Source organism: Mauremys reevesii, linkage group 23 (genome assembly GCF_016161935.1).
Source record: "Mauremys reevesii isolate NIE-2019 linkage group 23, ASM1616193v1, whole genome shotgun sequence".
Taxonomy (NCBI): domain Eukaryota; kingdom Metazoa; phylum Chordata; order Testudines; family Geoemydidae; genus Mauremys; species Mauremys reevesii.
The window spans coordinates 14,195,290-14,215,709 of NC_052645.1; the positions used below are offsets into that span (position 1 = coordinate 14,195,290).

At 43.2% G+C, this 20,420-nt stretch overlaps 1 protein-coding gene across 7 annotated transcripts; it reads right to left on the minus strand.

Annotated features, from left to right (window-relative positions):
- Nucleotides 1–241: 241 nt before the first annotated feature.
- DHDDS (dehydrodolichyl diphosphate synthase subunit) lies at nt 242–19,247 on the minus strand. Of its 7 annotated transcripts, none has more exons than XM_039511573.1 (9): nt 19,131–19,228; nt 17,731–17,810; nt 16,377–16,493; nt 13,756–13,898; nt 12,057–12,173; nt 11,761–11,862; nt 9,341–9,455; nt 6,837–6,944; nt 242–3,231 (listed from the first exon to the last, which is right to left on the minus strand). In XM_039511573.1, exons 1-9 carry the CDS (start codon nt 19,192–19,194, stop codon nt 2,995–2,997), a joined length of 1,083 nt encoding a protein of 360 aa, XP_039367507.1. In that variant the 5' UTR covers nt 19,195–19,228; the 3' UTR covers nt 242–2,994. The 7 variants fall into 7 exon arrangements, with proteins under 7 accessions (XP_039367507.1, XP_039367508.1, XP_039367512.1 ...); XM_039511574.1 differs by having other exon boundaries at nt 2,995–3,231; nt 17,731–17,857; nt 19,131–19,247; XM_039511578.1 differs by lacking the exon at nt 19,131–19,228 and adding an exon at nt 18,864–19,107 and having other exon boundaries at nt 2,995–3,231.
- Between the last annotated feature and the right edge of the window lie 1,173 nt (nt 19,248–20,420).

Consider the following 20,420-nt stretch of genomic DNA (forward strand, 5'->3'; position numbering starts at 1 on the left):
TGGCTAGCGCCTTGCGCGGGGAACAAAGCTCCGCTCGCGGGAGGAGCGCACATCCAGCCAAGCCCACGGGCACAAAGGCACAAATTCACACCACACCCGCAGGGATCGCTCCTGAGTCTTAAACGCCCACCCAGCCCAGGCTTCCAGGGGAAAATAAATCTAAGAAGTTGGTTTTTTAAATTACAAAATGAAATAACTCAAAATGGCAACCAAAACGTCAAGAGAGAAATAGTCAAGTCAATGACCAGAGGAAGGAGCAGGCTGTAACCAGTGAAGGATAGGGATTTAGTTAAAGCAACAGGGTGGAACTGGGTGCTTTAGGACATGCTTTTGGCAATAGGGAAACAGATCAACACCAGGCTGATAACAGAAACTGATTCACAGCTTCTCTACGCTGAGGATAAAACAAATCTCCCTCCCCCTAAACCTGTAAAAATTCCAGATTTTCCAAGAGAAAAATTAGATTAGGGACTATTAAACAATTCAAAAAGGTGAAAGTGAGTGCTGGTAACCATTATTGATTGTAAATGGCCTGTAAAGTCTGCCCCTTTCCACAGAAAGATACAGAGAAAGAGACCCCATAGTCTATTTCTCCATGTACATTTGCTCTGCTTTATGTCTGATTGTTAGGTACACAAGTTTCACCTGTGTTAAGCTTGTCCTTTTAGCTATACCTTCTCTAGAAGAATAGCACCCTACAGCCTTTTGGATTGTAACAGGGCTCTTCAACTACCAGCAAGCCTTCCGAGAAAACTTTCCAGTGATAATTATCCATATTATATTCACCTTCCCTCAAGGCTTTTACACCATTCTAAATTACAGAAATTGGACTCTCCCTTGAAAAGGCTTGCAACTTTAATGCTGTAGCTTTAGCTCAAAAAACTTATGTGGAAAGACCTATTCCTAAAAGGTATAATGTACAAGCTCTGCATGCTGTTTTTCAACAACCTTTTCCCATCCCTTTCTTATTTAAAACAACAACAACATACCACTGCAGGTCAGGCTGTCCTTGTTTTCATCTTACACCTGAAAATATAATTTTATTTGACCAAAAACAGGTTATTACACAGAACCTATTCTCTAGTTCCTGAAGAGTACAGTGGACCAGGGCTCCAAAGTACTGTGCTAGGACTCTAGATGCCCTGTAAAATTTAGACTACCGAGAAATCCAGCTCTTTAAGGATAAGAGAGACCGGGAACTTAAGAACTATTTCCACAGAAGACCTCTTGAAATGTAAAGAAAGGATTAAATGAAATGCAGCTAGATAAACACTATAAAATTGACAGCCTGCATCACCCATAAATATCACAAAGCATTATTTGGGAGGTAGCATTAGCTATTTACACAAGAGGATGCACTGGAACGTGGCTTATTCAGCCAATGTCTCAGGCTTCCAGCACATCACCCAAACAGAATAAAACAGAAAATCTGCTAATTCACTCCATCTCAACAGGCATAAAGTGGGGAGTCACACATTGGTTAAGGAACAACAACAACAACATATTAGACCCGGGCATCGTCTTCATTAAATCTTAAAAAAGCAGCTTCCTATAGTTTTAAATTTTCAGCTTATTTTAAAAATGTTTTGTAGTAAAATGCTTTATTCATGTTTGACATTTTAATGATCCTCTTCACAATGTTCAAGGTGCTGTTTGCAGCACTTAAGTCTTTTAAATCTGCATTTTTTTGATCTGGAGGTAAAAGGAACACTTTAAAAACAGCAAAAGCTGATGTTGCATTTGAATGTGCCTCAGAAAAAAAATGTGGAGACATGTTCAGTTGGTTTGGGCCATACAAAAGCACAAATCAGAGATGGAAAAAGAACTAGAATGTCATCTAGTCCATATCCATGCCAGTAGGGAATTCAAAATAGGTAGTACAGTGCCAATTTGAGTCTTTCCCGTCATCAAATTACTCCGCAGCCACACAAGCCATCCCTGTTAAGAGCCTGTACAGGTCATCTTTAAACCATATTGAGTAGGAAACATGGATTCATCCCAGTCCCCATGTTCTTTAAGCTAAGGCCATCCCAATACACTCATTTAGTAGATCATAACGTAGCTGGCTTTAGCTAAGTTATCTCCCTGCCTCAGACAAGTTCTTTTAAACAAGGTATTTGATTCACAGGCAGTTCCTTCTCCATACCGCCTCCAAAAATAAATAAATAAATAAATAAATACAAGTATTGTGCTTGATATTGGAAAAAGACACTTGTGCCCTTTCTTCTTTCAATACTGTAGAGAGGATGATGGAATAAGAATGCAAGTACAAGATGATATTAAGGGCCAGTAACAACTTCTTCCTCTATACAGCATGGCTGACAGTCTATATTTTGCTACAGCTCTTTGAAAGCCAGCAGCAGATGTATCAAAACCTGGAACAAAAAGACAAGGAGGGCAAAGAAGGAAAAATTCGACAGGAAAATGATTTATGGAGAATATTTTTTGCCACAGCTCTTAGCATGTCCCCACCATAAACAATTCTTTCCACGCGGAATGGGAATAGCATGCTTCTTTGGAAAAGCTGACCACACATGTTGTTATAACAAACAAATCTCACTGAAAGTGGCAGTAGGAATTGAAGCACAGGGTCCCAAGGCAGATTTAAGGGAGAATTGGGTTGCTTTGCCTCAGCTGACTCACAAGGGGACTTAACCACATTGGAAGTTAATTCTAGTTAATTGCTGGTCACAAAAATACCCAGAGATGCAAAGTGTCAGGCAGCAGAGAAGAGCGGGGGCATTGCATTCCTTTCTCCATTTTTAGTGGCAGGAGGCAAGACCATCCTGACCTTACCTTCCTCAGTGGCATTTACAGAAGTAGAAAGCCTCTTAGTACTCAGCCTCTGCCCTTTGGATAGTGCCACTTTGGATATAAAATCTTGTACCAGTCCTGCATCACCAGTGTCCTCCCCCCACATAGTGAATTCCTCTGGCCTAGCAGTAGTGTTATTTCTAACACTGCACATATTCACCGTCACAAGGCCTATCCAGGTCATGCAGACACTGTACACAGTCTTTCAAGGAAGTCCACTCTTTTGTGCTCTAGAGCCTGCAGAAAGCCCTGGATTCTCTCTTCCCGCAGGGCAGTGTATTTCTGCAATATTGTCCGTCGGTGCTGAGAGTCTCCATGGGATGCAGACCCTTCCTGTTGCAGCTTGTTTGTTACATAAGCCTGGTCACTTTCCAGCTGCTGCCGCTTCCTTTCCTCCATGTGCAAATCTCTGGCCTTCTGAAGTGAAAAGCAACAGAGTATTAGCGTTTTACTGGCTCTTTTTGCTCATTTCTCTTTCTGTGGTGCTGATACATGGCAGAACAGGCTGCAGGAAAAATAAGTCTTTGCTTACCTAGCTACCTCTCTGTAGATTAAACCTAAAATAGGCCCTGTGTGAATCTCCTGTACTGTTAGGCAGCTGTTTGATTGGCTGGAGAGGGTACAGGGAAATCCTTGAGGAACCCTTCACAGAGACCTAGGTCTGGTCACAGACTCATTTTTAAAATGGAAAAAAGGCTGCGACTGCCAGCGGAAAAACCTCAAGTATCTGAATCAGAGCTAAAGAAACTAGTTTACAACAGAGCTCTCAAACCACAAACCCATGTATACGAAACAGTCCCTGTCAAAGCCATCACAGAATCCTTGGAACCGGTTCTCAAAGCAGTTCAAAGGTAGCGTTATAGGAATCAGCACAATGGTTTATGGGACAAATCTACCATCTGATGACCAGCTGTCTGAAGTAATCTGCTTCAGCAGAAAGTGAGAGCAGACTCAACACCACCCAGATGACACTTTGGACTTAATAATGCACTGATTTAAGACACAGTATGGGGGCTATAGAAAGGTAACAGATTTAAGTACTGAAATTTTCTAGTACAACAATAGTTTGATTTCTCTCCACATCATATTTTGAAGTCTGCAGTCATGTAGCTTTGAATACCAGACATCTACATGAATGGAGACTTTTTTTTTTTTTAAATGGATTTAGGAGTCTCCCCAACACTTTTCACAAAAATAAGCTTTGTTCTAAAAATGTTTCTAACTTTAGGGTTGTGACAACAAAATGGCAAACATACCAAGGTAGTGCTGTCCTTTCAAGTAAGCAACAAGACAAACAGTAGCTGTAAAAAGCGTGAATGACCCCCAACTCACTCCAGTGAGAAAGTCTATATGAGAGATTTTTAGATGCCAGTTTAACTCTCTTGCCGTTAGTAGTGTGAGCGGAAGCACTCCTTATGTGCGTGGATGAGCCATTCAATTGAGGTATGTTCCACAGGCATAGTGTTAACATACAAGATAACTGAACTCTTCTACATAGGATTTCTGCCTCTGGACAGAGTGACATAGTGCCTGTTTACCAGGAGGGACTTGATGTCTTCATTTCAGTGGAAGTGGCTTGCTGACCAATCTCTCAATCAATTCCACTACCCTCCTCCCCATTTATCACAGAGCAACTCAGATTACAGCTGCCTCACTGCTACACACCAGTGCCATGTACCAAACTCCTAGTTTCTCTACTGAATTGTGGGCCCACTGTAGAGCAATTAATGAGGTGCTCAAAAGCCTGAAGTTGTATGATCTACGATTAGAAGGCCCCAGCCTCTCTGTTGCACCACCTATGCTGAGAATGGCAGATGGCACAGTGAGGCAATTTGGTCCCAACAGAGGCCGAAGGGGAGGAAGGTAACTCTCCAATACTCCCACACAGCGATAAACGCCTTCAACATGTCCCTTCTGCTAGCTGTCAAACCCGCAACTGTACCAGCCCTTCTGGGCTCCCCCAGTCTCCAAAAACTGTCCTGACAGTGCAGAAATCCCCTCCCAAAAGAAACCTCCTCAGCTGATAAAAGTGACTGTCATCTAGCAGCAGAAGTCAAGCCACCAAAACCCTATCACATCTTCATTGACATACTTCCTTCTCGTCACAATTCATCCCACACCTATACGGACCCTCTTTGGCCTTGGATGGGACTTTCTTCACATGCCATGTCCCAGCTCTCTCTGAAGCTTCAGTGGTTATTTTAAAGCAGTGATACTCTGACCTCAGTGGCTCAAGAGCTAAATTAGCGATCAACATTCCCCAAAAGAGCCACAGTAGTTTGAATTCATTGCTTCATTTACTACTTTGATACGTTATTCTCACAGCAAAATGACTGACCAAGTATTCAACAATTGGTTAATAACATAGTAAAAGCATCCTGATTAGTAAATAATTAAATCACAGTGTTTTAATATCATATGCTGCAAAGAGCTGCAGAAGACACGTTAAAGTGCCACTTGTGGCTCCTAAGCGCCAGTCTGAGTATCACTGCTTTAGAGTGGCAAGGAGCTCTCTCAAATGCACTCCCAGTAGCATGTACAACCCCTGATACTCTGTAGAGAGAACAGGCCTGGAAATAGAACTCAATTTTCATGTAGCAATGTGGAGCACTACCCAAAAATTAAGGCTGCCCCAAGTAATCTTGGTTATTCATTTAATTAAGGCACTAGCAACTCTTCTTAAACAAGGATACAAGTGACAGTGCTAGTAACTGGAAAATGTTCCTATGAAATTTGGTCTATCAGCAGTAACTCATTTTAAATAGAGTAACTTTTTTTTTTTTTTTTAAATCCTTGTATTTGCCCAAATTCGTTAGTAATACATGGGAATACAAGTACCAAATAAAGCCAAAAACAAAATTAGAAATTCAAACAAGTTTTGGCTAGGATCTTTAACCAACTTCTGCAGAAACACGCTCAACTGATTTCCGGTTGCCACGAGATAGCTGACCTAATCTCAGTAAGTATGGGGCTAACAGCTTTGAAGCTATTATGACAGCTAGCCGCAGTCAGTTTCACTTTTGGCTGTTTTAGTAACCCATACTTAATAAGCTGTAGCACCGACAGGGAAATTCCTCCTTACCTAGTTAAATCAATCTAGGTTGGAAAGAAAACTAAATGGAAAGCAGAGACTATTAAATGAATAGAATTGTAGTAAAAACATTAATTTGCTTATTTTTCAACAATCTGCGTGTTTGAAAGGGACAGGATAAGAACACTCCCAGAGAGTTGGGAATTTACATGTTAATACCTTGAAGTTGGGGTTAACTACATTTAAGTAACATTTTAACCAGGCTTATTGTAATTAAACCCTATTATACCCTCAAAATAAATGAGGGCATTAGAGCAATCAAGTGAGATTAGGGGAATTTGTTTAAATTTCATGTGTTTTCACACTGAGGTGCAACCCAAATTACATGATCAATGACAAGCCTATAAGAAGTCTGAGGCATTATTGGGGCTTTTCACCTTCTCATTACTTATGGAAGAAATAGTACTATTTCAGTGCTGCCCAGAATCCCAAAGTGTCTGGCTATTTCTATTAAAATGATCATCAGTCGATGAGTTAATTGTATTGCAATGTGTCATTATGCTTCAGAATGAACACCCTAATGAGATGAACAGGGGAGGATCCCAGCTGTCAGAGCTGTTTCTTTTATCTGCAAACTCAGGCAAACAGTATTGAATCAGGCCAGATCGGCATTGGCTCAGATTTTCTACGCCATCATTATTATAAAGGCTAGAAATTGTTTTGTGAAACATTCTGCACAAATCACCCCACCCACCACACATGTGCTGATATGGTGCATCATTGTACTCACCCCACTACTGAACATCTGCTGTAGGCCACTATTGAAACAGTGTCTGACTAGACATATCATTAGTTTATCCAAACATGGTTAATTGCAATGTTTCGAATACTTACTAGCCTACTTTACACACCTGCTCTCCTGGCCTCCAGCATATTACTGTTTTGTGTAGACAATATATCGCCTTGGGCTCCTCCTCGCTAGTGCTCTTACCTGTAAAGCGCTGTGGTTCATCTGGAACCGAAGGATAGCCTCACACAAGTTCCAGAAGGAATATTCTGGCCACAGCACAGACTGAAAGACCAGGCATGAGTGGGATGTCTGCAGAAAGTAAGATCACCAAGAATTTAATAACCTAGGGATGAAAATCATCGAGAAGTGGCTCTGTCAGTCACAAGCTATGCCAGAGTTTCCCAGGCAGCGGCTCATAGGATTTGTTCATCAGGTCCTGCCTGCATGTGTACATGAGGCTGTCCAATACAGTATTCCAAGAATTACAACACAGCCTGATTTATCAGACTGGTTGTGTGAAATTTTAATAGGAAAAGGCTGGGAAGCGTTAAGCAACAATCATCCCTGTGAGAGATAACATGCCATTTGGATGAAGGGGGTTTAAATTAAAACCACAACAGCCAGGAAATTCAGAGTCAGCTCAACACTGTTCTATTTGCACCGGATTGTTTCTACTGTTGGGACTGCAAGGGTCTTCCATCCTTAGTACAACATGCAGGCAGGGTTAGACTGCTACATCAGTCTTAAGAGAAGCTACTGCTAGTAAATTAAGCATCAAGTCTCACAGCAAAACTAAAACAGCATCACATGACTGTTGGAGCCTGTGTCAGAGATGGACAACAGGTTCATATTATTGATCGGAACATGACCTCTGGACCACCATTTATCATAGGACCACTTGTGTGATTCCTTTTTGCCCTCTCTTAATGTCATTGTAACTGCACATTGGATTTGAGACACAGTCGTGACATCACAGGACTGGGAGCCAGGATCTTTCCATTTAAATCTTGGTTTTGCCATCAACTCCTTCTAAAGACTTGGGAAAGTTACGTAATTCTTCTGCTAGGGTTTCTGCAAGATGTGGATAATGCTTTACCTTCCAGGGACATTGCAAGGACTAATGTCTGTATAGTTCTTTGAAGATTTAAAAAACACTATATAAAGTCTAAAGAATTTTAAGTTCTTATTTTGTTGCAGATAAATATAACAATTAAGACATTCCCATCAACATTTCAAATTAGCTTCATCGGCATCAGAATAACTCCTGTTTCAGGGCTGTCATGTTGTATAGGACACACCTCCAGTTTCACCACTGCAGTACACACAACCCTCCCACCATTTAGTAGCTTCTCCAGAATGTCTGATCCATTTCTTGGCCACTTCCTCCCATTCTCCAATGTAGACTAGAAGTTGAACAAACTCATTTTACCAGCGCAGATACATGGCATAAAGGTACTTGTCAGACATATATTTTTGAGTGACAGCTGTTGTGCCCTTCCCTGTGTTGCCATTCAGGTTGTTGTAGGTCTACATTACAGGACCACAATATGAGGAGAAGCAAGAATGAAGAAAAGCAGGGATTCAACTCGTCAGAACCTCCACCTCTAATATTATTACAAACTGCTATTGTGGAAACTGTGCTGATGAAGAATGCCAGATTGACAGAATGAAGAACTCCATTTATAACAAGTGCTGTAGGAATGTACATTTCCCACTAATGCCCTGTCAAGTTGGCTCAGATGCTACCTAGAGGGACCCTTAATGACACAGTTCATTCTTCAAGGCCATTAATCCTTTACCTCACTGGTGAGTTGACGAATGAAATTAGTGAGAGCAACATTCGCTTATGATGTTCATATCTGCTCAGAGTACATATGTACCCCAAACTTTTGAAGGGAAAGGGCAGGACAATTTAGAAGCAAGTCACAACTCAGATTAGAGAATATCTGCAAACTTGTCATCTGCAGTGCTGGTAACTGAGACATGATCAGTGGTTGTTTAAAGGCAGCAGGGTAGTTTAGGGTCCAAACAAGTTTATTTTTTTTTTTTCCGAATTTAACTGAAAAGCAGTTTGATTCCAACATGTTTCTACATTGTTTGCAGCCCAAACTTTACAGTGCTTCCCTAGCGCACAAGAAATAGAAAAGGAAATAAACAGGAAACTGATTGAATTTTGTTCATGCTGAATAAAGTGCACATTGACAAGCTAATCTTAAATTTATTTTAAAACCTGATAGCGTCCTTTTAAACCTGTCCCTCTGAACATTCACAGCTAAGAGTGGATGCGCATCACACATTCCTTCCATCACATCCCAGGGGTATACGTTGCCAGACTGGTTAGTTCCCAGTTTCAGATAATCTAAAACTTGGACTGACATGAGTGAGAGAATGAACAAGGAAGGTACGAATCAGTCTCTTCACCAACTTGTGAACTAGATTGTGATTTCTTATTTTAAGTGTTTTCAGGACAATTAAAATCTCCAGTTTGTTGCACTGGAGTGCATTAGAGCACCATGAAGTCAGGAGAGATGGAAAAAAATCTCATATTAGGATTTCCCCTGGGATTTAGACCATCCAGCAAATTGCTGGTGCCAAGACATGGCTGGTTTCTGAAGAGCTTCTCTCACTTCAGCTGACTCCTGGGCTCAGAAGAAAGGCCTGTTATGCAAATATGGAATATTTTCAGGACAAGACAGAGGATTTACCTGCCAGAGCAAGAAGTCACTAAGCCGGACCTCTCCAGAGGTTCGTATCAGGAGGTCTGGGTTGGGGGAGTTGTTGGTGTAGAGACATTTATCGAGCAATGACTCTGACACATCGCTGAGAGAAAGAGACAGACAGAGAGACCTCCCATTAATAAGATCACTTTCATAACCTGACAGTGACGACACCATGAAATCAGAGTTACTAGGCCTACTTACAAAGGTATGAGTTTGCGGTTCTGGACAGAGAATACCAGAGATTGAAGAGATCTACAGCACAGACAGTGGCAGTGCAAGCTCCTTCCCATCTCCTAACCATCTCAACTCTACCCCCGCTCCAGCATGGAGAGGGGAGTTCAGTCTCTATAATCCATTTGTGACTTGACCTCCCAACTGAGACTGCCAGCAAAGAAGCCAACTGTCAAGGCATCTTTTATGCCATAAACACTGGAACTGAATTGAGACCCTCCAGCTCACTTTTGTTCTGTTCAGGTTCTTGTACTGTACTCATCACCATGTTACCTAAGGCCACATAGAAATTTTCAGTCACTATAAACCAGTCTGATTGGAATCAGTGAATACCTACGGGCCAGTAGGGAAAATATGACAAAGTAGCGGGTGAAATTTGCAAGGAATCATCCTGTTTTTACAATACATTAACTGATGGACTACACCACTTACCACAAGGCGCTGTGGTGTTACTGTCCCTTTAAAATGGCATTTATGGGTGTATTGGGACCAAAAACAAAATTTTTGTGTAGCTATCAAAACCTGTAAAGTAAGGGCCTATATACCCTACAGGTTACCACATGTTTGCTCCCTAAACTAGTTACAACACAGTTCAAATTTATGGCGTAGGTGAGCTCTTAGAATTCCTGCTGGGTGTATCCAAAGCTTTAGCTTCGTTAAGAGACATAGTTAAGATCCCAGACACTACAACTGGAAGCGGGGTGGAATCAGTTTAAGACAGCTGCATTGTAACATGGTCTCCTACATGTCTGTACTCAGAGCATAGATGGGTTATCTGAAACAAGGACTCAGTTCAAGACTGGACATTGCAAAGCAATCTGCTGAACATCCAGGGGAAGGTATTGGCCATGTCACTTCACAGCAGCAGTGTGTTCTGAGTGCACCTCCTCTCTGTCCCCCATGCCAGGAAATTGTAGAGAAGGCAGTGTAGGAGCTGGCTATGCCAGCTCCACAGCTGTTGGGACTTCTCCATGCTGGGGGATCCCCTTACAAAAGGGCTTGGGCCTTTGCACAAAGGGGATGGAAAGGGGCAGAGAATCTATCTCAATATTAAGGTATTTGATATAATTGTGGTTTTTTGTATGCAGTCCAGCAGCTGAAAATAAGGAGAGGCCAGCAACATATGACTAACCAGCTCTCTGTGAGCCACAAGCAAGCACTCCAGGGACCAGTTTTGGAATCACATCCAGGACCCTTTTAAAGAGCAACTCATTATCCTGTCAAGTGTGGTTAGCAGTGGTGGAGAGAGAGGATTGACTATTCGCTGAAAGACCTTGTAAACCCTGAATTCACCCCTGAATTCTTTATCACCATATATAGAACATTCCACATTGAAGTCTTTTGATCAAAAGCAGTCTTGCTCTCCCTGTTACTTTTTTCCAGGTCTCATGTTGACCTGGCTGACAGTCTTTTTTTTTTTTTTTTTTTTTTAATTTTTTCATTTAACTATTTTAGTTAAAACAATTTTAACAAAACCAAACCTGATTTTAAAAAACTTGAATGTTTAACAATTCAAAAATTAATATGCTTGTTTTGTTAAAATATTATGTGTTTGCTGTTGAAGAAAACAATCCAGAATATATAACGTTGTTGTTTTAGTTAAATAAAACAATTTAAATGTCTGTCTGGTGATGTTCCCCTCCCAATACAGCATGGCAAGAAAATTCTCCAAATATTAATGATTAACCTGTTGAATTGGAGATAGTTCACCTCCCAAGGACTTCATAAACATCTGCTTCAATTACCTTTGGTAAATGAAATAACCAAACAATCATTCATTTTCTGATATAACAGTAAACCTAATCTGAAAAGTTTTCAAAATAAATCACTTAAAAATGTATAGAGTGTAACCTTTTAAAATGAAACCTACATCTATCTGAGAGTTGTGACGAATATGTATTAAGGTTATAAAAACCAACAAGAATGCACTTTTATGTAGAAATCCATGATTAAATCAAGTCTTCTTGACTAGTGATTTAAATCAGTTGGATTTAAATCAAATCCACCCTGCTTTATTTCATGCCACCGTCCTAATGGTGACATCCAGAAACGGACTGGATTTTAAAGCAATGGCTCTTATGTTGCTGCACCTATGGAAGACTGCACAGTAATCCCAGAAGCCATGAGGGGAACGTGGGTAGACTAGGGTCATTAGAGCAAGACACGTGAGTTACCTAGGTTCAAGTAGTCCTTCTTCCACACCCCAGGCCATCTCTCTCACTGCATTGCTGATTTCATGTCTTGAGGTGTATGCAAAGCAGACATTCAGAAAACATCTGAAAAATGTGAAAGAAACTAACTCAAGGAAGGCCCCAGCGGGTAACACAGAGAAGAATCTATCTAGAACACTGATGCATGCTTATGGGGAACAAGGCAGAAAGGCACACTGTGCAGTGTCTGTTGAGCCTCCACTTCCAAGGGCATGGGATGGATACAGTATCTCTGCAACTTTGAATTGTGTATTACTCACTTGTTGTAGTTCCTCGTTGCCAGCACAGCCTCGGCAATCAGTTCCTGAATATCCAGTGGCAGAAGTGGCAGGTCCCCAAGGACCCGGATACGCACACCATGCTTCTTCAGATTCTCCCTACACAGAACAACAAAGGCTGAGGAGAGCAGCTGGGCTCTGCTCAACAGCAGGCATGCCACAGCGCTACCAAATTCACAGTCCATTTTCGTTAAGTTTCATGGTCATAGCATTTTTAAAATCTTAAATTTCAGTGTTGTGCATGAATATGTATTTAAAACCAGCAATATAAACATGTAAAGCCTACAACAACTTTCCCCAAAGAGTGATGACCCCCCCCAATACCATGCCACCATTACTTTTGTGCTGCTGCTGCTGTCACTGCCTTCAGAGCTGGAGACTCAGCCAGAAGCTGCAGCTCTCTGGCCACCCCGCTCCGAACGCGGTGCAGAAGACGTAAGGGTTGCAATACCATGACCCCCCCACCCGCCCAATAGCCTTGCAACCCTCTTCTGGGGCAGGACCCTCAGTTTGAGAAATGCTGCTATAGGGTAAAAGTATACAAGAGACCAGTTTTCACGGTCCGTGATGCGTTTTTCATGGCTGTGAATTTGATAGGGCCTACCTATTGCCTATAAATTACATCTGGCACTCCTAACATCTATTATGGAAGAGGATCATGACATCACAGGTGAAATTAAGACCTGATATAACTGACAGTGAGGACAGTAGTGTTGAAATTGTTTACAGGCAGCCCGAATTTGACCATCACTAAAGCTCTAGCCATTTTGTGAAGGGAAATTTAAAAATAAAAATAATCCCCAGTTTCCCGACACACAGAAATAGTTCAGTAATTGTCCAAAAAGGAACTAAGATAAGGATCATAGTTGTGGGACTGTGCATTGTTTGCCATACTTAGAGGCTATGAAATTTATCACAAGAAAGATTTTTATACAAGTGATTATTTTCCTGCATTTTACTAAGCAGAAATTAAGAGGGGTACGGGTAATTAGAATTAATCATAGAATCTCAGGGTTGGAAGGGACCTCAGGAGGTCATCTGTAGTGGCTATTCACCTATCACTAATTTCCAATTGGAGGGGAGACTACTGCATCAACAAGGGAAAAACAATGCCGACAGGAAACATGCTCACTATATAGTTATTTTGGACAGAAGAGCCACTCTCCTAGTAGCGCTATCCTGAAATCAACAACCACCTTTGTATTCCAGTACCAGCTCCTGAGTGGAGAATGACAACGCTGGCTCAAGTCCAGTACAGTGCAAACCAGTGCTATATGCAAGTTTTCAGCCTACCTCAGTCCTGACCTACAGCACCACTCCAATATTCCAGCCCCTCTCTACCTTTACCAATTCACTTAAAAACTGAACTACGCTATCCCAGCCCCCTTTATTCTAACTCTGCCCCCGGATAGTTCTTCTGATGTCACAAAAGCCAGGGCTTTCATTCTTTTTGCCCCACGTTGCATGCAGACACAAATAAATGTGCTAAGTCGGTGAACATTAAATTGCCTCTCTGTGGTCATCTAAACCCACACTGAATCCAGGTCTCCAGCTGGAGACCTGGATACAGCTGCTTTCATTGAGTTAATGCAGATTAACCACTTTAACATTCCTTACTGCCATTTCTCCCTTTGCCCCATATTTATTTCACCCTCTCGGTGTGGGCTTGAGACGATCTTACTGTTCTTCCAGCAGGCGGCTAAATTTTTGCCTCGCCAGCTCCATCAGCCCATCCACCTCCTCCTTGGAGCGTTTAAAGTTCTCAATGCTAAATGCGTAGACCGTGACCTCCCGGATATCCAGATTCAAGCACCACCGCAGTGTCTGCAAGAGGAAAAATGTAGTCACTCAGAGCAGTGACTCAAAACCTTTAGAGACTACTGTACCCCTTTCAGAGTCTGATTTGTCTTGTGTACCCCCAAGTTTCATCTCAATTAAAAACTACTTGCTTACAAAATGAAACATAAAAATACAAGTGTCATAGCCACATAGTTACGGAAAAATTCCCAACTTTCTCATTTCTACCATACAATTATAAACTAAGTCAATTGGAATAGAAATATTGTACTTGCATTTCAGTGTATAATATATAGAGCAGTATAATCAAGTCATTGTCTGTGTGAAATTTTAGTTTGTATTGACTTCAGTAGTGCTTTTTATGCAGCCTGTTGTAAAACTAGGCGAAATATCTAAATGAGCTGATGTACCCCCGGAAGACCTCTGTGTACCCCACTGACTCAGAGCACCAGATCTCAGCAAGTGTGTGAACTTCATGGAAGTTCATCACTACACTAACAGTGAATGGGACGGAAAAAAAAAGAAAAGAAAAAGTCTACCATGGCCTTAGTTCTATAAAGATTCCAGATTCACCTCAAAGGACTCTGGAAAATAATCTTGGCTTGAACAAATATACCCTTTCTTTACTCTTGCTCAGAACCTAAACATTGAGTGTAACTGTAGGGTCTGTTACAGGCTAGATTACAGTGTGTGCTAAGAACAGCCAGTAAAACAGAAGGAGTATTTAGGAATATAGGAATTGCCGTAATGGGTCAGACCAGAGATTCATCTAGTCCAGCGTCCTGTCTCCAACAGTGTCCAGCAACAGATGCTTCAGAAGAAACTTACAGTAGGCAGATGTGGGATAGCCCAACTTCCATGAAAGTCTCATCCTAACCCCTAATAGTTGGAGATTGGCATAAACCCTGACTCATGAGGTTTTATATCCCTTCCACAACCTTAAAAAACACACACCACCAAAAAAACCCCAAACCAAAAACAACCTCCCCTTTCCCCCACCCCCAAACTATCAACTGTTAGAACTCTGGATATTCTTGTTATCCAGATAAATGTCCAAATCTAATTTGAATCTCCCAAAGTTCCTGGCCTCAACAACGTCATATGGCAATGAGTTTCACAGTCTAATTATCCATTGTGTGGAAAAAGTATTTCTTTGCAACAGTTTTGAATTTGTCACCTTTCAATTTCATTAACGTTCCAATCTGAGTGCCTTCAGTGCAGTTACACCAACACTTCCTACAGTCACTTATTATTGGCCAGGAACTTTTTGTAGCCACAGAAGTTATAATAATGCGGAGAACGTTGGAAGCCTAGGTAGAGGGAGTAGGGATGAGCTACCTTCATGAAATAAACATCTAGCAGAAGGCTCACAGAGGGCTGAAAACATTTACAGCATTTAAACCAGAGAAGTCAATCCCAGAACAGACCGAGTACTAACCCACCCAAGGAAACCACTTCTTGTAGCATACGAGAGACAAGATTAATACATAATATAATACTGCATGTGTCAGTTCACGGCAAGTGCACCTGTACTTCCTCTTAGTGGTCCAGCTAGGGCACTGACTTTCAGGCTTCCAGCCTCCCCGCACCCATCTCTCTCCCTTCTGACCAGGATTTCTAAGCTAAACAGTTCCCTGCCTTCCCTGTCTTATTCCCAGCAAAAAAGACAGATTGCCTAAATGAGCCTGCTTGCTTTCTCCTCACAGAGGAAACTTATTCAAAATAATAAAAGAACCTAAATGCTTGCTAATAACCTTATCAGAGATTATCACCCCTCTCCCCCCCGCCCAAAATCTCCACAAGTCTGGTCCGTGTCAGTCCTTCCAACCCTTCCTTAAGGACTGGGGACCTCCATGGACTGAGCGTCTTTGTTTGTTTGCTCAGAATCAAAAGCTCTGAGCCTGTTTAAAAAACAGGCTATTTATCCCAAAATCCTTTCTTTGGATGTTGGTCCCTAGAGAACACAGTTTGAACTAGTATATGAGAGCCTCTCTGGGGGTGACTTCAAAGGGCTGATACCTGGAGGAATTACATTAGCCCCCCCCCCGAGAGGTTACATACAATCTCACAATAACTCAAACAATTGCATATTTAATCCAATGGATCCCAAAGGTATTGGACTCCATTCAGTAAGGTTTGTCCAGGATATTGTCATATCTATCACACTGTGTACTTTGGAATCTTTCACTAAAGGATCTGAAAGTGCTCTATAAACATTAAGCCTCACGATCTGTGAGGTAGGTATTATTTCCCTGTTTTACAGATGAGTAAATAGGAGAGATTAAGTAACTTTCCCAAGGCCACGGGGTCAATGGTAGATCTGAGAACAGAACCCTGGAATCCTGACTCCCAGCCCCCAGGTCTAAATACCAGATTCCACTCCCTTTAAGAAAGGGGATAATTGTCCATGCAGTAAGAAAGAAAATGCTGAGGGAAACCGGAACCAGGGATCCAACATCCAAACCGCTGTGACCCAGAAGCACCGATACAGAAGGTCCTCCCCACCTGTGCCAGTTTGTCGAAGCCCTCTGAATGCCCCTGCTGCCTCTTCACGTGGCACTTCTGAGCATAACGGCGATTCCCATCCATGATGAATGCGACATGCTTGGGCATTGGACCTGCCTAGATGGCAAGAAAAAGAAAGGCTAAACAGACAAGAAAGCTAACCACCAACTTGGATTCACACCTCAATTACCTTAACCCATCCAGCTCCTGGCAGTGCCTCCCCTTTAGTATAGAATCCATGGACTCCCTGTAAAGTTCGGGGGTGAAGGGGAGTCAGGATAGCAAAAGACAGAAGAACACAGGCTACTAGATGTACATATGGCTCTTGGTAACCCAGCTTAGAGTACATTTGAAGCATTATGACAGTAGCACGCACCATTAACTGCCTCTGGCTCTCCTTTACTCTGTTGTGTGACGGAGAACTGAACATATTTAGGATACAAGAGAGCCTGGAACAGCACTATGAAGTGATTACCACCTTCTGTCAGTGAAGACTCAGCAGGTATTCCAAGTCCCACAGTGCCAGTGTTGTAAGCATTTATAATTTCAGCATTCAAGAGAAACTACTGACCCAACTCATTTACATGGAGAAAAATTTTACTTTCACCCCTAAAATGGATATTTCCTCCCCTTAATTTCATGAGGCAGCTACAGCTCTTTTTGAGCATGGAAACAGAGATGCTTATGTCAGCAACAGCGTAAGTTTCTCGAGACTTGCTTGCAGAGGGTATGGCACAGTTTTCATGAACTATTGGGATGTATTACATTCAATATAATTTTTTTTAAAAGAATTGGAATTGTATGAATCTAAAATATTCTGTCTGCATCCTTCCCACCCCCTCTTCAATTCTCATACGATTTTAACAGCCATTATTTCTCAAACCACTAGACAGACATGAACACATAATACCATTTGAAAACTAGGGTTTCCATCTGCTTTTAGATGGTAAAATAATTTCTAGCTCTAGTGATTCCTACGATGCTGGCTATCAGAAATGAAATGACAGAAAGGGCAAAAGGATGACAAGATACATTATTTTAAGATTCATTATCTCTTGATCAGACAGCACTACAAATATTAGAAATCTGGGAATCCCAGCTTGCTACTGACAAGCATCAATTATGGCTCTGCTCATCCACAAGATTCAAGCCAGTGTAATTTTCCATCCCTGAATACAATTTAGGAATGTACATTCAGTACTAGCATTAACATGTGATCCTGTACAATGGCATTGTTTTTTTTGTTTGTTTGTTTTTACAGAAGCAGTCACAGTGATAGCTCTTTTCTCTAATATGGAGAAGCAATCTTGAAAATGCTTGGTTGTCACAGGCAGCACTGAGGTTTATGTCTTACCTTTATAATGTTGGCACAAAATCTCTCTATGATGGTCAACTCTCCTTCTTTGATCCATGACATGGCCTTACCCACAGCCTCTTTTTGAGGGGCAAGATGAAAAGAGGGACAAATGAATCAGGAGGATCTGTTTGGGCCCAAAGCAGTAAGAACAGTCACTTTGGAAAAGTAAGCTTTAGTCAGTCACCTTCTAAGAGCCTTTTTTTTTTTTAAACTAACTTATACTAAAATTAGAAAAACACAGCATGCAAGCCCAGGGCTGGATAGATTAGAAATGGGATATGGAGTCTGTCAGCTTTATACTGCCAGCACTGGGTGGAAATAAGAAAAAAAATGGATACCACCTGATAACTGTTCAATGGCCTGCGTGAAAAGACTTGTTGGGTCTCAGCACAGTTTTCAGAGAATAAGGACACACATTACAAAAGTCACCACCATGGTTATCATTAATTGGTCATCAGCGAAGACAACGGCTAACTGATCTTGGAGATTGCACTCCCCTTTCACCCACAGAAGTGCTTGCTCCAATTTAGGGGCAATATACACTGGCAGGAGCTGAGAGCCTGCTCTGCTGCCGCTCATGTTATTTCTGTTCTGTAGAAAGAGGACTTCAGCCTCCAGTCATCAAGGCAGAATCTTTCACCAGCACTAAACTCACATCAAATGTTGATAGGTCCCATGTACGTTTGGCTCATTGATCATGTCTGTGGCAATTTACTGAGCTCCCAGAGAATCCTTAATTTCTTCCAACTAGGGTTCTAAGCTAGTCACCTTCAGCTAAGGGCAGGCAAAGCAATGATGGAGAGAGAGCCTGAGGGTGGGGGAGGATGGTCCACCTCTAGCTGTTTAATCCACACCAATCCGGGCCTTGTTTTGAATCTATCATGGGCCCTAGGTGAATAGATGGGATGGTTTCTTCACCCACTCTCATTAGATTCCCGCCCCCCCTTTCTCCTCCAGAGAGGAAGTCTGGCCAGGGACTCAGGGCAGCTCAGCCCAGAACTTGGGCTTTATTACCAGAACGTTCCCACCCCCTCTCAATAGGAGACCCTGGCTCCCGAGACCTTCGCCTTCCTCCCTAGCCACTAACAATACGACCCAGCTCTCACACAGCCCACGTCAAGGCGCTTTACCAAGGCTCGTTATCACTGTGCTACAGGTGGGGAAACTGAGGCACGTGGCAGGGAAGTGACTGGTCCAAGGCCACCCAGCGGGCTAGTGGCAGAGCCGGGAGTTCAGCCCCGTTCTCCCGAGTCCCAGCCTGGTGCTCTGCCCACTAGGCCAGGCTGCCTCAGCACCCCGGGGCTTTCCCCAGTCGCGTCAGGCGCCCCCCACAGGCCCTCCCCCAGCTGGGAGCGGGGGGGGGCACCCCCAGCGCCTCTCCCCGCGCCCGGCAGTACCTCTAACTCCAGCGCCCGGCCGCTCCTCGAGCAGGGTGACGTGTCCTTCCGCAAACGTCATCATCAGGCGCGGGTGGCGACCCCTCCCCCGCGCATGCCCCTTGGGCGCGCTGAAGCTGCGGCCTTTAATTGTCCCGCCCTTTCATCTTCCCGCCAACGCGGCTCGGGGGGGGGAGGGGGGACCTGGCTGAGGGGCACCAGGCGGGGGGAGGGTAACAGGAGATGGGAACAGCCTACCCCAGCCCCCCCCCTCCCAGCATGGACACAGCTGTAGTGGTGGGCAGGTGCCTGAGGGTGGATCAGCCCCCTCTCTAAGCACAACCCCCCCCAGGGGTGCCCTGTGCCCCTGCCCTGGGGAGATGCTTTGGGTGAACTGACGGACTCCGTGTTCAAGGGCCGCTCACACCTTGGTAACGGGGCACCAAGGCCCACCCTGCTGGGCTGGGACGGGATGGTTATGGGCACGGCCCCCATTTCTCCCTCTCTTCACATGCAAGCTTCGTAACAGGCCATCAAAATCCTACCCGTGGCCACCCAACTAGCATGCAGGCCTGTCAGTTCCTGCCCCACCTCCATGGGTGTAGTTTAGGGAGACGGGGGGGGGGGGCACATTACCCCCCAAAACTGCAAGCTTCAGCCAGGTGCACAATTTGCCCATTCCCGCACGCAGCCCCATTGGCCTGACTAGAGCTTCCGCCCCCAAATACAGAAATCAGACTAGGCCTATGCCCACATCGCCAGGCTCAGCACCAAGTGTCAGCTGTTGCAATTCACACACCAGTCAGGTGACATTTTAAAATGGGGCCTGATTGTTACTCTGATTTTTTTTGGCCACAGCCACATAGGGTGACCAGATGTCCCGATTTTATAGGGACAGTCCCGATATTTGGGGCTTTTTCTTATATAGGCTCCTATTACTCCCCACCCCGTCTCAGTTTTTCACACTTGCTGTCTGGTTACCCTACAGCCACACAAATAGAGAGAACACCATTTTCACACACACTGTCCTTTTGTCAGCTCCTCACTCCTGTCTCTGTTTGCCTCCAGCTAAGGGTGAAACAGGTAACAACTAGCTAGTTAGGATGCCTAGCAGGCTTTGCTGCTCCACGTGCCATTGAGCAGCAAAAATGGTTGAAGAACATAGTCCGATTATGTGGTAACAGCCATTAGAGTTTATTAGTAGAGCTCACTTATAAAGCAAGATCATCACTTATAAAACACTTACAGGGCCAGGAAGATAGGGCTTAAGAGCTTAAATCTGATAATAGTGAGAGGAAGCTCACAAAGGGG